This window comes from Cydia pomonella, chromosome 1 (assembly GCF_033807575.1).
Source record: "Cydia pomonella isolate Wapato2018A chromosome 1, ilCydPomo1, whole genome shotgun sequence".
Lineage (NCBI taxonomy): Eukaryota > Metazoa > Arthropoda > Insecta > Lepidoptera > Tortricidae > Cydia > Cydia pomonella.
The window spans coordinates 13,629,695-13,645,977 of record NC_084703.1 but is presented as its reverse complement, the minus strand read 5'-3'; the positions used below and the strand labels follow the sequence as shown (position 1 = coordinate 13,645,977).

Below are 16,283 nucleotides of genomic sequence, written 5' to 3'. Positions count from 1 at the left end.
GGTCTAAGCGGATTTAAACGTGGCTTGGTGGTGGTAGGTACTTACGGATGCTGTTCTCGATGGAGGAGTAGAAAGCATTGACGATGGCGGGGCGGCCGTGGGTGACCCAGTCGGTCTTGTTGACGGGTTCGCGTAGTTTGCCGAACAGGTACTCCGTGCCGAACAGGGTCAGATTCAAGACCGACTCCATTAGCTTGTCCGACGACATTTCCAACTGAAAACACAAGTGCCAGCAAACATAGAGTATAGGGGCAGCAAGGGCAACTAGTTATAATAAATAAGGAGAAACAAAACTCTAAGATCTACCATACCTTTACCTCGATATATTCGATATAGGTACGAGTACTTATCATTTTAGGTGTTAGATATAAATTCTGTGTGCAACGGTACCTATATAATTAGGTCTCAAAATTCTCATGGCCTGTATTTACAAAACTCGGCTTTGTCTCGTTTTGTAACTTCGGCCCAATTAACCCTTATTATATACTTGTTGCACAAAATACTAATATAGTTGTGCCACCAAACTTTGCTTTCGGTGCTCCAGGGTTAGTTTGGACCATAGAGAAATAAGAAAGCCTACACACATCATACCGCTTAAAATTTATTATACATACATATATTTAGAGATGGATGGTGAGTAAATACTCGGTATTTACTCAATATACCAGTATTTAGGTACTCGTTTATACCCAAATTGGTGGTTATAAACTGTTTGCACTGGAGCGGGAGCCGACTGCCATATTGTTAGATATCATAGACTTAGTATTTTCCATACTCTCACTGAAAGTTCCATAAGACCATCCCTTTCGGTCATTTCCCCCCACATCCCACGATTAATCCAGTTAAATACAATATTCGTTTAATATCATATCAAGAAACATTTCGAAGAAAACACCATCTCGACTGATATTAACTAGAATAGAGTAGGTACTAATTAATTTCTGAGTTGTTCGAAATTTGAATCTAATTTTATAATCGATATTGATGTTATAATGATGCAATAATAACATTTTCACCACACTATCACGTAACGGCCATCTTTATTAACCGTCTTCAATTCCAAGACGGAGGACATTCTGTATTCGGCTGTGGCCATTTATTTTCAAAACACACAAAATGTTCCCTTCTCTTGACATGACAGTAAACAACTAAAACCGATCGATCGGTTCAGCCGATTTAGATGATGTTTGGCATGGACATAGTTTTCTAATCACTAATAGTAGGTACGGGGAAGTGTTTAGTAAAGTTGTAATCACGGATATCATCATTCTACACAGAGGTCGCGGGCAAAAGCTACTATGTGGAACTAAGGCGCACAAGAAGATGCTTTAAAGAGACTATATTTATATAACTTATTAGTTACGGCAAGGCCTGCTTTATAAAATGGCAAGCATATAATTTAAATAAATTATGTTACTCGCAGTAGGCAGAAGGAGGTAAGCAGGACAGAAGTTCTAAATTATCTAAACATTAATTATAATACCCTATAATATTTATTTATTTATTATCTTTATTTATGAGGGAATAAAAATCGTTTTTAAATACCTTTGCTAGTTCTACTACTTATTTACTTCCTTAATTTTAAAGCAATCGACATCAATATCTACGTAAGTGCTTAAGTAAGGTATATTCCGTCGGTCGAGCAAAATATAACACGTTCGATCGTGTAAATGCCCTTGTAATGACTTCATTGCAAATGCAAACCGCATTAAGTATGGGTTCTAAACTGTATGTAGCGTGGCTGCTTGCGGCCTTGTTATTATTTATGGGCCATCCCTTCAAGTCGTTAGGACGGCACTTGTCTCATACATTTTAGATTGTACGGGGTCCAACCAACGCGCCAGGCTATGAATTATAACCTGCATGCATTGGCTGCTGTAAGTTCAAGGTTACGGTGAGGTAGGTATGTAAATGTTGTTTACAGTTCATTCACTAAAAGTTAAATCAGAGTAAAGGTTTATTTGAAGGCGGTTCTTTCATAGACACTTTTGGTTTGGAAAGGTTTGTAAGTAAACCTTTATTTATAATTAGTCATTATTCAGAAGATTTGAACGGGGATTTTATATGAGAACTATTTCTAGTTCTAGTTAATCTTGTTCACATTAGTAGGCAAGTACCTACCTACATTATTTCACTTGAATTAAATGGAAAAGCGCGTAATAGGGCGTCCCTAAGCATACTCATAAAATGTCGCGGCATATCGAAATATGATGTGGCTGGTCATACGTGATGAGGGTCGTGACACGGCGACACGCAACATGAGATGTTGCGAATTGCTAATATATATCACGACAGTAATTTTTTTTGTATTCTCATATGGATATATTTTTGTCATTTTCATGGCACTTCCATTCCCTAATTAGTCTCATTACTATGTTACTAAGGTGGGTAAGTATATAATGTATGGTATTAATACATAATATATTATGTGTTACATATGTGTGTTCGCAACGAAAGGTCGTATCGTGGAAATACGAGTACCCCACTACAGTCGTTTTTAGGGTTTCGTACCCAAAGGGTTAAACGGGACCCTATTACTGAGACTCCGCTGTCCGTCCGTCCGTCTGTCACCAGGCTGTATCCCATGAACCGTGATAGTTAGCCAGTTTAAATTTCTACAGATTATGTATTTCTGTTGCCGCTATAACAACAAATACTAAAAACAGAATAAAATAAATGTTTATTTCCATTCTCGAGGTTCTCATCCAATAACCGAAGTTAAGCAATGTCGGGCGGGGTCAGTACTTGGATGGGTGACCGTTTTTATAGATAATGGTACGGAACCCTTCCTGTGCGAGTCCGACTCGCACTTGGCCGGTTTTTTTTGTTTGACACGTACGTGACATTAAGCATTGAGCGTAAGTGACATTTGATTTGCTTTGCGGTTTGTTGATTCTCACAGTAGGCGCTGGTTATAGTTATGTATATATATACCTTATAACGGATCAGTCGCTTCGGAGACTTCGGGCCCTGACCCCATTGGAGACGGGAAAACACTCTTTCGAGGAAAAGAGTCTGTATATGTATATGTGTGGCTGAGTGTGTACTCGTAATAGGATTTCAGAATTACCACTAGGCTCTTAGAGCACGCTCTCTTTCAACTCTCTGCTCCGCTCTAGGATTTCTCTTTGCGCACCGAAAGAGTGAAAACCCTACTCGGCCCGATTATTTATTTAATTATTTAAACTTTATTGCACAAAAAAAGAAGTACAATTGGCGGACTTAATGCCTTAAGGCATTCTCCACCAGTCAACCATAGGGCAAAACAGAAATTCTCGAATGTGAGTGTAGTAAGAAAAATAATTCAGAAAAATTGATAAATTATAAGTAATTTTGAATTACTATTAACAATTTTGGACATTAACAACATTATTTACAACGCCAACACATGTACGAATAAGTTCGAGCGAAATGCAAGATAACTAATTGAAATCATTTAGATATCATTTTGATGTCAGTGTGCGTTCGAGTTGGCCCGTAACTACCTGGCAGCGCGAGAGTCAAACATATTAAGTAGTAGTAGCAATACAATTAGTGATACTTACTCCACCGTAAAAGTTAATAAGTTTCTCGTCGTCGAGCATCTCGCTGGGGTAGGCGATGTGCGAGGCCATGGCGTCGGCCTTGTCGAGCGCGGCGCGGCGCGTGCGCTCGTCCATCCACTCCACCTCCTCCAGCGTCTTGCGGAACTGTTGCCTGGACCAACCGAGACACGTCAACGACCAAGTAACCAGTTAAAGGTTCAGAATAATTATTAACTTCATTTCACGACTGCAAAAAAATAAATGACTCGTTCTTTTTAAAGAGAGAAATTAAACTTAATATGAAAACTATAAGTCGTAACAATATCCTTCCACAGAAAATATTGTAAAGAATTTTATGGAAAATATACTTCTCCTAGACATTTTTATTGTAGTTTTCACAGTTTTCATGGAAATTTATAAACACTAAAAATGGGGATATAAAAGGGGGGGGGGGAGAGTTAGAAACAATAACTTCTCGGTATGTTTCTACTTCCATTATTTATCTTTCTTTTTCAGTTAGTCTTTTTACAATATGTATATGAAAGTAAAATATAAAAACACGTACAAAAACAATACAAAACATATAAACATATTATAAAAAATCTAACCTACTTCCATTTATTCTTATAAACCTAAAACCTATATGCATGCCAAGTTTCGTGCTTTCTGCCGGATAGGACTATACCTCCATACTGTAACAACCCCCTTTCAATTTTAACCTTCGGAGTTACGGCAGTAAATACGCCGTAAGATATAAGATGTAAACTCACCTAATGTCATTCACCATTTCAAGAGCGTTGGCCTTCGAGTTTTCATTGAAATATTTTCGGATATACAGAGCTCCCACAGCAATTGACATACTGAAACAAAAACAATTAGCATATCAATCTCTCGTGATAATATTTTTTTATATTACGTCGGTGACAAACAAGCATACGGCCTGCCTGATGGTAAGTAGTCTCCGTAGCCTATGTACGCCTGCAACTCCAGAGGAGTTACATGCGCGTTGCCAACCCTAAACACCCCCCTCGTTGAGCTCTGGCAACCTTACTCACCGGCAGGAACACAACACTGAGTAGGGTCTAGTGTTATTTGGCTGCTGTTATCATATTACGCAAAACTCTGCGTAGAGGGCGCCGGTAGCACATAGGAGCTGAAGGCCTACCGCGAAACACGAAAATCGAAATTTTGTTATCCGCCTCTCTATCACTCTTGCGTATTCGAGCAATAGAGGCAGATAACGAAAGGAGATCGTCGATTTTCTTAAGAGATTGGGCCCCCTTGTCAAATTATTTTCTAGATATATTTTGGTTACTTGTGTATTAATATAACAACGAAGGTAATTTAAATATGAATTAGAAAACAAATAATGTATTTTATGAAGGTCCGTATGAACGAAATTCGGTATATGTTTTTTCACTAGAATTGGCTACTTGGCAGCTTTTTGTAAATAATGTCAATCGATTTTGATTTTCCTGAGGATCAAATGTCCACGCCACACCTATAGACCCTACTTAGGTACCGAACTATTTGGCCACTTTGACTGCTACAAAGTATTTGATGCTGACTGTACACATTCAATGAAATATATAGAATTACGGAAAGAAGGGTAAAATTTATTTTTATTATGTATCTAATTCCCGCTTAAAATACCGTATGCGTGCGTTTAATGCGTATTGATTACCTATTAGAATACTTAGTATGAACTTTTAAACGCGATAGTACCTCCTTACGATTTTAGCGTTTCGCGGTAGGCCTCTGTAAACAAACCGCCTTGATGCATCAATGTCATAGTGAAAACTTCTCAAAAAACTGTTTATGGCATAGTATGTATGTATAAATTACTCTATGGTTTACAATACGTGCTAGTACTGCTCTCTGGCGGCAGAACATTGCAGTAATACCCCCTGTAAACGTTGTAAAATAACTCAAATAGACGCAACAACCCCATTAGTGGCATTTATCGGTTTTGGGGAAACTAAAAAAGAAAACAAGTAAATAAATGCTTTGTACCAAGAAATTGACAACCGCTTATAAAGAGCATTATCAGCATTAGTGTTTTTTGACATTCCCTGTGAAAAATCTTGGTTGTTACGACCATCGTAAGTTAGTGCTGTGAAATGTTACCTGACGCTGGTGGTGTCGGCGCACTCCTTCCAGCGGCTCTCGCGCTCGGTCTTGCCCGACAGTGCCGTCACGTACGTCAGCTGGCGCCGGCGTAGCGCCTCTGTCAGATACGACACAGACGCTCCCGCCACCCGCCACATAACGTAATTCGCCTGGACACGCTTCGGGGTAGTTTCGAGGAGAATCTGCAATTGGTTTTATAAAAAAATTAAATTATCTAATTATATTTATACGGAAAAACTTAATCATATTACATTAATTTGCAAAATAAATACAAACCTCGAGTTCCGAGAAGTATTTGGGCACATTGACAATAGCAATTTCGTCTAATCCAACCTGCGTATGAGGCGCAAGAAGATTGTTTATATATTCCAGCCAAGGGATCCTAAACAAAAGAATACGAGTTAAGTAAATGCAATATCATGTAATGAATTATAATATTTATAACGCAAAAATGTTTTTAAATATAACTTACCTAGGGAATTTTTGTTGCATCTGAGCAATGGTCATAGGATTGTATAGGCTAGTAGCGTTACGCCGCTTTTCAAGAGGCAGGGATATCTGTAAAATACAATATTGAAATGTACATGTGTTGTGTACGTGTAGAGAATTGTGTGTGAAGGACGCAATTCGATTTAAGTACATGTTAATAACGGAATTGGGTCACATATCAAGTGTGAATCTTATACCTATAGATCGTAATGACACCATTTTGTCTTTTACGGTCTTCAATTTTTAGCACGACATAAATGTGTGTTTTGGTAACTTCCATGATGAAAGATCGTAAAAACACACTGGTCGGCGAATCATAAAGCAGTCGTATGTAAAACCCAAGTCGGTGAGCGGCGGGTGGCGTGTGCTTACATTAGCGAGTTTCATCTCGAACTGCAGCGAGTCTTTGAGCTCGGAGAGTGCGCGCGCGCGGTCCGCGCCCAGCAGCACGGCGATGTCCACCATGTAGTCGTAGTACGCCTGCACCAGCTTGTCGCTCATCCCGCGGTTCAAGTACTCCCGGCTGAGTCCCAGCGACGCTTGGTCCAACTGTTGATAAATATGCGCGCTCATGTTATTATTTCCCTCGCTTGTTTGGACGGCTCTAAAGAAACATTACATTAGTACGGAACTTCCTGTCAACGGCTAGCTCCTGTATTGATAATGACATATTTCGTTCGCAATAACAATGGCAGTAGCGGGGCATAAATCTAGTTATTCGCAGTAAGCAGTTTATAATAAAGTAATCGTTATGGGCAGCCTGGGTGATGGTGAGCCGTTGTTCGCAGGAATTGGGTGGAGGAGGCAATAAGGCAAGAAATCCAGGCAAATGGTTTAAGTATATTGGAAAAGAAAGGCACCTGAAACAATCCACTCAATAATTTTGTCTGCTATACACATACGGTACAACTAGGGTTATAGGTACATATGTATATATGTAAGTATATATTTGCTTTAATGTAGCTCCAGGTAACGAAATCAAAAATAAAAACACATAATTAACTAGTTCGATAGTTCATATTTTAGATCAAACTAAAGAAAACTGGAACTATTTCGGAATGCCATGCAGGATTACAGAATTTATGCCAAGATGAAAGACTAGCCAGATGCTTGATGTGTATCTTTCAAATACAGGTATCGTTACGTCAATTAACTATCGGAATTTATATATTAAAATAAAATATCTTACATGTTCTTTCGGCCATGCAAACATTATGTATTGGAAGTATAAGGTTAGGTATTTTGAAGCAGCCTGTTACATATAACGTATAACCTTACATCGATGATTCTCTTAGTGGAGTTCTTGACGTCGACTCCGATGGAGAAGTCAAAAAAGTAGTCGACGGAGTAGCCCGCAGCCCGGAACTTGTAGACGGACTTCTCCCATGAGAATGCGTTCTCGTTCCAGGCGGTTCCCTCCAGCACCGGCCAGCCGCCCAGCCGCCGCAGCATCTCCAGCAGCGGCGCCGTGCCGCGTGCCTCGATCGAACCTGCAATCCGTCCAGAGGTGAGTTTGCAATCACTCTACGGAAACTAACACTGATCATCTTACAGGGACGTTCAAATTTTAATCCTAACGTATTCCTATTTGATTCAGACATTATTGCTAGATTTAACCAAACTCAAAACCTCATCCTCATTTATGGAATGTTTTACTACTTTTACTACTGGCCAGAGATAGAGCTTATAGTAAGAATAAGTGTACCAATATAAAATACCAATAACAGTATGCCTAGGTATAGCCATATTCAAAGTTATAACTAGTAACTAATCGCTATTGGCTTGATGGTAAAAAACATGATTCATAGACGTTTTTAGTAAGTAAAAGAAAGTGTAGGTGCCTATGTATTTACACTTGGTTAAATTTTTTTACTCTTGGTTTTGCTATCGACAATTGACATTGTACTTAGAGCACCCTCTTAGTAGTTTTTAAAATGAATTTATATGAATTTATACAAGTTTTAAACAAGGGCAAATGACATGAAAATAATCACACGGAAACTAATATATTTGCAAGGGCAGACTCCGACCAAACCTTAACAGGTTAAAGTTGGCATGATTTAAAAAATACGAAATACGAAAACATGTACCCTGTAGTGGTGTATGCCATAACAGTATAATTTTAGAATTAAAATAGTATAGCCGAAGGAGCGGACGAGCAAAATTTAAACAGAAATATAAGTATATTTTCAGACTAATTGACATAAAGGGAAAACCCCTTGTGAGGGCCATTTCTCTCGTCGCAACTTCGCGCCATATATGTTTTGTTCCCTTCTAATTTCCTAGCGTTCCACTCCCTCTTAAGCAAACTGATTGTAAAAAACGTTCTCCCATTTCGAGATCAACTTTGACCCAACTACACGCCCAAAGATAAAAGCCAGGTGATGGATGACGTGGCCGTCGTTGAAATGAGTTGTCTTGTAGTGAGGAGAGGGTGTAGAAATGTATCCGCTCCGATATTTGTTCATCCATCACTTACGTCACTTGGTTGTGCAAAATTGCGGAAGCAGTAACATTTATTTTCGCTTTCACTCACAATTATGGAACAAACTTAAGCAAAATTTAGCAACAATGTTGAATAATAGGAACAGCTAAGTAAGTAGGTACTCTTCTAAATATTCAGTGTTCATGAGCAAAGTTTAAACAGTTCATTAGTTCCAAATGGTATTCTCTTATTATATTGCAGTCGAGCGAAACATGGCAACATTATGTAGGTCAAACTAGCAGTTCGGAACAACATGGCTCGTGTCGCTGAGGCGTGAGTACCATGCTAATTCGATTAAAAGTTTAATACATTGTTAAACGTGTTTTCGCAACTATCACGCGCGGTAACATCCCAACGTTGAAAATAAAACTAAGGTACATTTAATCAAACATTGCGTTATGTTTGAATTGACCCAAACTCTTATTCTCTTGGTCTGTGTTATGTTCAATTTTCACAGTATTTTTACAGATAATAAAAAAAAACATGAACTTCAAATTGACTATGAAGTCTATGGATGATTACGTAAAAAAAAAACTCCCCTTTCAAAATCAGCAAATTTGTACGTAATAATGCCATCTCGTCACCCGGGCATATTTGCATAAAAACCAATCGATTGTAACCTTACTTTCTTAAATGATTTATGAAACACCAAGATGTAACTAAGATGGTGGCAAATAAGCGTACATTCCACCTGTTGGTAAGCAGGCACCTAGCCTACGGGTCTTTAAGGACATAATATATCCCAAGTGATAAAAATAGTAATGTACAATAATTATGTCAAATTTTCAATATATTTGAATCCAGTCATTACGCGTTAAGTTAATAATAATTAAATAATGCTTATATAACGCTTAAATAAGACTGCTATCATATACCTACCAAATAACATTCTCAAATATGTTTGCCCTTACTTCAAGAAAAACATTTTTGAAGTCTTCTTTACATACGTTCATCTTATCGATATTTTAGTACTGTAACTATAACTATATAGACTACTTAAAGTAGTTTTTTTTTGGGACATAGTCTCGTATTATTCGACGAACGTAATTGAAAACAAGCGGCCGGTGTTAGAAGCTAAATCTAGCTAAACAGTTAATATCTAACCTGCATCGTTGTGTTATGGCAATGAGTAGCAACTCATTTTAATTTAATCATCTAAGTAGTAAAGTTGATTGAAATTTTGATGAGGTAGGAGAATAGCTCTGATTACATTCACCATCTGATTACCCAATGTCCGGTTACTTACAGGAAAGTTGGATAAATAATTTATATTATATTCAAAGTTAAAGTTGCTGTACGTCATAAAACACATACATACCAGTGAGATACCTACCTATCGTCGCCAGATAATGTGTGTGAAAATGACGGCTCTTACGGTGAATCGTAACATATTTAAGTGCCGGTATGAAAGCAGCATTTTACAACCCAAAGAATGCCAGTAATTGTTTTTAATGGTTACTGTAAAACAATGACAACCGTACCCAAGATTTTCTCGCCATACTCGTAATAAGCTTTGTTACGTTCCTTTTTGTGGTTATTTCGCTGGCTCTCGCTGTATTATAAGTCGGGTGGAAGGGCGTCACGTTACTCACTTCTGTTCATGCAGGCCTGGTACAAGGTCTTCGCGAGCACGAAGGGCCGCGGTTCGTGGGGCACCACGGGCTCGTCGAGCAGCGCCCGGATCTGCTCCTGCAGCTGGTCCGTGATGATGGAGAAGGTGTTGACGGAGGTCTTGTCGTCGGGGATGCGCGTGGTCTTGAGGAAAGATCCGCATGAGAACTGGTAGAAGTCGTCGCATGGGTCTACTTTTTCGTCCATGTTCAGAAGCAGTTTTGATGCTGTATAATGATAAGAATTTATCAGATATTTGTAATAATAAATACAGAATCTTACAAATGCTAAAATCGCAAAGGGTAAAAAGATCCGCAAGTTATTACGTCGTTGTAGCAACTATATACATAGTTGATGTTGAATCCACATCACATCACGCGTTGCGATTTTCATATTTGTCGGGGTACTAACGAGTACACGCTTATTCTCTACTGGCGACATTCATAAACGCTTGTCAACTCTAACAAGCCCTTGATTATGGAAGGTAGAGGTACGGAAACGGAATACAATCTCCATAGGCAGAACTGTTACAAAAGTCTCCAGCTGTCAGCTATAAATAATAGTTTCAAATCTCTTCAAAGTAGCTAAAGCTAAGGACGTAGGCGGAGTGAAGTGCGCTGTCTATGATTTGATTTTTTTTCTAATATTCTAGGTATTATAGCGCCACCTATGTAAGGTTTTTTGACGGCAATTTTTGGTACATGGAGATTGTAGTCCTTACTTCTACCATACCCTTGATAAGCGTTTGTTCTTATTATTCCTTGCATTTTTTTTATTGTAAATAAACATTAGACTTATTGCAGAACCTGGAGACGTTAAATCGTCACTAAGTCGTTTTCTTAAGTAGAAATTTACGAGTATTTATAGAGCTTTTTTTTCATTTCCAATACACGCTTACGGACTGACCAATCAATACATAATTTAAGTGACATTTGTAGCTTAATAATAAAGCTTAAGTATTGGTAAAATATTCCTGAATTATAAATTCGAAACAATATCTTAGGTTTTTTAAAGTTTTTTTTATCGTACGGAACACATTTAAAACATTAATTTTTCATACATGTAACATAAAGTGTAGGTAAATGCAAGTTTTATACCTAGTGGTATATATACACCGTGTTTTTATTGAATTCCGTTAATTCCGGGTTATGGGTAAGTAGGTACGTTTCAGGAAACTAAATATATTTTTTTAAAAGTGAAATCTTCTTTGGCGGCGCTGTGCACTTTTTGTGATGGGGAAAAAATGATAAACTCGCATCAGGGGTCACGTGACCGCCGGATTGAATATTCGTAAGACGGACACGTGACGTCATGGTGACGTGCAAATTGAATGTCATCGAAGCCTGGTTACTTTTGAAAAAACGTATCTCATTAAAGTGTGACATTTTATTTTCTTCATAATCAAAGTGGTGTCATAACGGTTAAAGAAGTTTAATCTTTGTTAATTGTGTTGTTTTGTATCTTTGTGTTGTTGGGTGCCCATGATTGTAAATAGTCAAAATTTTCCTTGCCAAAAAGTTAAATAACAGAAAAGAAGCGTGATTGTTTTACTCAATATGATGGTGAACGATTCAATCACATTTACTTATTGTGTAGGCTGTAGTCCTGCTCACGTCTCATGAATTACTCTGTATATGTTATATATTAACACTAAAATTCGCATTTCAAAATATCTTCCACACTCAAATTTATTTACGTAGGTATAATAGAGAATTATCTCTTTTTATAAAACTGCTACTCAATTTCTCCAAAATATCAAAAATGCACAACGATAATATTCAAGTTTTCACTTCTGCCGGCACTCCAGGAGTGCAACCCGATTTTTTTATAATTGAATTTTGTATTATAAAAAGTAATTAAATGTTGCGTATAGCGTTCTTGTAACACGGGCATTACATTTAATTCAACCAACCTATTAAAAACTGTGACATATCAATGTCATTTTGAACATCGATCGTCCGAGATAGTAGTTACGTTTAGTAGCAAATGTACACACTCGTACTAAACACTAATCAATATGTGAACAGGCCATAAGGAAAGTGTGTACGCTCGTAAGGGCCTTATAAGATAAAAAATAAATTATTCATTATCTCCGAAATGGACTTAATTAGAATACCGGTGTCATTGAGAAAGTCACTTAATTTAAGCTCAGGAATGCACCCTTGAAATTAACGGAAATCAAAAAAACACGGTGTATAGTTTTTGTCATCCACGATGACGCGCCGATTTGTCAAATCTAACCTTTAATAACATGACAATACGAGTGAAAGCACGCGTCTTCGTGAATGACACGATCTATACACGAGTATGTATGTGTCGAACCAAGTTAACTCTGCACAGACCTTGTAATGACAGAGCATGGAGTGGCAAATATTATAATTGTGGCACTGTTACACTTTGTCACGTCATGTCGGCGCGGCGTTAGCTAAGGCGGACTCTATTCCTACGAGCTATGAGGACGAATGTAGTATGGCAATTGGAGTAGTAGGAAGGTACAGCGAGCTGCAAAATTGCATGTACATTATAATGAATGAATACATTCATAAAGTGACCATGAAATTATGCAGCGGGGTGTACATATAGCGTATAAATTGATCAGCAATATGCATGCTGTAAGAATATGTGCCCGTACGAAATAACGTGCATTTATGATGTCAACAAAATATACAGGGTAACCTTAGCCATTGGACAAACCCTGAAATCCCACGTAGGGTTACTTCTCAGGAATGCTCTGACGTTAATATTTTTTAATTAGAACAAAAGATAAAAAAATATTTTTTTCGTACAAAAGTTATTTGCAATAATGCCAATAATCGACAACAAAAAGAAACACACTGTGTTAATCTTTGGCAGTGTTTTTGACAAGTTGTTCGAAATATTTGATAATGATGACATTTTTCAAAAGTTAGAAGCTTATTAGTGTCATAAATAAAAAAGATAAAAAGGAACAAAAAATAAAATAAAAAGTCAAAGTATAATCAAAAAGGTCGAAGAAGGTTCCATGCTATTCTTTGAAGATATTACCTTAGGAGCTACTAACACATACAGGCTGCTCCAAAGTAAAAAATGGTAATTTGCTAATTTCTTCGAAACCGCTACACCGGTTGTTATGATACTTTGTACACTGGTTCTAAATACCCTAATGCATATGTGGGTGAATCAACTTTTTTTGTTTTGTTATCCTGTCCCGTTGTCCAAGGGACAACAGTGGCACAGTTTGTTTGAAGAGACGTTGTATGCCGTTCTATTAACATGCTTAGTAGGGGGCCCATTATGGACATTGGTTATAACGACCACAAAAACGCAAGTTTAATACATTTAAGTACCATAAAATCAGTATTTCAATGAACTTTTGTCCCCTGGACAACTAATCGTAACCATGGCAACGAGTGACGCTAAAAAGTTTATTCTCCCATGTACATTTCGGCTTTGTCCAATGGCTAGCGACACACTGTATATATTCTGGCAAAACAATTTTGTCAGTAGCAGTAGAATAAATAAAACTACATTTATCCCTTTTTGGAGTGATTATTAGTAAATAGTGTTAAAAAAACAGTATTATTCTCTCTGCCTATGCTCTACTGACAAGAGATATTGTCCAAACTATTATGATGTAGGTAGTTCTTAAAGTTTTTACAAGTCTCACCTGTGTGGACGCACCCCGGCTGGCTGCAGATCTTCTCGTCGGACCCTTTGGAATTGGTGGCGGGCGGCATGGATTCAGAAAATCTCAGTTCACTAGTTTGTGGCATGTCTAAAATGCAGATATTTATATGACAAGTGAATGCATGACAAGATACAAGCGCTCTAAGTGTCAAAAACATACAGCCAGGAAAAACAATGACATTTTATGGGTAGGATAAGTATTTTATTTGATATATGTGTAAGCAAAATGAATTGTTACAGTCAGCATCAAAAGTAGCGGATCAAATAGCGTTTCATAAGTATCTACCATTCTGTAACAGCTTAACAAAAAGTGATGTCTTTAATATAGAACAACAAAGGCTGTAAAGGATATACTTTTGAGCGCGAATTTTGGAAATGTATCTATATTTGGAAAAGTTTATCAGAATACCAGATACTTTTGGCGCGTTGTTTCATCCGCTACTTATGATACTGACTGTACTTAAGAAGGTAAATTTACATACAATCTGAATTTATTAAATTCTATTTATACTTGGCTGTCCTCAAAATACAAGCAATTCCACACAACGTAACGTTATTTTTACTCAACTACAAAAAAACCTTCCTGGCTTAACTTAGACAATTACCTACGGAAACGGAAACACGTAGATATTTTTGAGTAAATTTCATATGCCTACGACTATTGTTGTTACGTCCTAGGTTCTATATTAGTTTCTGATCTAGCTACTGGCCATTCGTGTTATAAAAACTGAACTTACTTTATATTTTTTTTATGCTTGATGTGAGACAAATAGACAGTCAAATCCATAATCAATTTTTTATTTAATGTAAGGTTTAGTAAAGGACTCATATGTGTAGGGTAAAAGCGGAGAACGTATGGAACGCTGAAAAATGGCGTGTAAATGTTTTCAAGCCGGTAATAGCTCTTTTTGCGGCAAGTACCCAACATGTCAGTGTCAGCGTCTTATACTGAAGAAAATATCCAACTTAGTAGCTACCACCATGCTACCTAGCATGTTGAATTTATTATATTATCTCTGTCACCAGATTCTCAACATTATAATTCAATATCAAATTCTAATCAGTATTGGGTATCCAATTATATTTGTGAGTAAAGGTACTTGCTAAAAATAATTCTGTAGGAAATATGGGATAAGTAATACAACAGAAAATGCGGTAGTACTTATATAAGCCAAAAACATACTCGTGAACTCTAAACTGGACTGATCTAGTATACAAAGAGGAATGGCTAGTTTTCCTAGTAAAAAAGGCCTTGTGTTGTACCCAGGTGTAAGATGCTTAAAACGATTTAACGTCGAGCATGTGGCTTCTTTCAAAGGCGTTTTACGCATTTCTTGTGATGTGAGCGTGTGACGTGGTTTTTATGAGATTTTATTATGGAAGCTGTGAAAATAACCACAGCACGCGGGACTTTTTCTTCGGTAAAATGTAGTTTGATCACATAGATCAATCGGCCCGGCAAATAGATACAAGGTGCTGACCCGACGTAACTCTTAATATACATATAACGTTTAAGTTTAACTCGCTAAACAATTTCGTTTTTGTGATATATATCTATACTTCTTTATTAGTAGGAATCATGGACCTAGAATACTAAGGACGTAGTTTCGGTAAAACACAACTAGGATTCCATCATCCACCAATTTCCTAGTATTTACGCGTGACACACAGACATTGACAGTTATCTCTATGGCCTCATCCATCAAACTGCCGTCAGTCAAATCGAGACGTCAATGCATTAATTGTTCGAAGAAAAAAAATTAATACGCCGGCAAGCGTGGTCAAATGTTGCAAAAATTGATTGAAAATTGAAAGAAAAAAAGAGACAGGTTAAATCTTCATAGATAAGTTAATCAATTATCACGTTATCTTTCGTAAAATACGATATTAATAAATATTGATAATAAAAATTGTTCGTCTATGGTAGGAATAATATCTATGTATACAATAGGGAAGTTGACTCTAGTTGTAATAGATTATTTTACATCGTTGCCATAATTTTTATTGAATAGATCGGAGACTACAAAGATAATTTAATATGAAAGGGACGTCACCTTTTCGTGTTTTATATAAACTCCATAGTGGCTAATTCTTTTGACTGATCGAAAAAAGTTCTGATTGGACTAAGTACTAAGTCAAATACCCTATTAGTTCACCGTTTTTAGCCTTGGACGGTGTCCCAACGACAGGTGCGTAAGAGTAGGTAGTAGCAATCGGAAATAATAGCCGGCTTGTGAACGCCAACGAATTATGCGGTTGACTGGTCAATGGTTACATTTCAAATTCTCATACACTAGTTTATTACATACAATTCCATTAAGCTATTGTTGACACTCTGGTGCTATTTCTCAAGAGTGTGCCAATAAATAATTAAATAA

The 16,283-nt window shown here is 37.3% G+C and overlaps 1 protein-coding gene across 8 annotated transcripts in view; it reads right to left on the bottom strand.

The window, feature by feature from the left end:
- The window catches only part of LOC133515840 (neprilysin-2), a 66,145-nt gene that overhangs the window by 4,236 nt on the left and 45,626 nt on the right, over positions 1 to 16,283 (bottom strand). For 6 of the 8 annotated variants that reach the window (XM_061848441.1, XM_061848432.1, XM_061848445.1 and 3 more), the window contains exons 4-13: positions 13,886 to 13,993; positions 10,221 to 10,466; positions 7,422 to 7,633; positions 6,516 to 6,692; positions 6,127 to 6,212; positions 5,931 to 6,036; positions 5,652 to 5,836; positions 4,295 to 4,384; positions 3,546 to 3,696; positions 46 to 214 (exon numbers count right to left, since the gene is read on the bottom strand). In XM_061848441.1, coding sequence (XP_061704425.1) covers positions 46 to 214; positions 3,546 to 3,696; positions 4,295 to 4,384; positions 5,652 to 5,836; positions 5,931 to 6,036; positions 6,127 to 6,212; positions 6,516 to 6,692; positions 7,422 to 7,633; positions 10,221 to 10,466; positions 13,886 to 13,993 — 1,530 coding nt within the window. The remainder of the gene's footprint in view (positions 1 to 45; positions 215 to 3,545; positions 3,697 to 4,294; positions 4,385 to 5,651; positions 5,837 to 5,930; positions 6,037 to 6,126; positions 6,213 to 6,515; positions 6,693 to 7,421; positions 7,634 to 10,220; positions 10,467 to 13,885; positions 13,994 to 16,283) is intronic. The other 2 variants (XM_061848452.1, XM_061848471.1) reach the window with 2 other exon arrangements.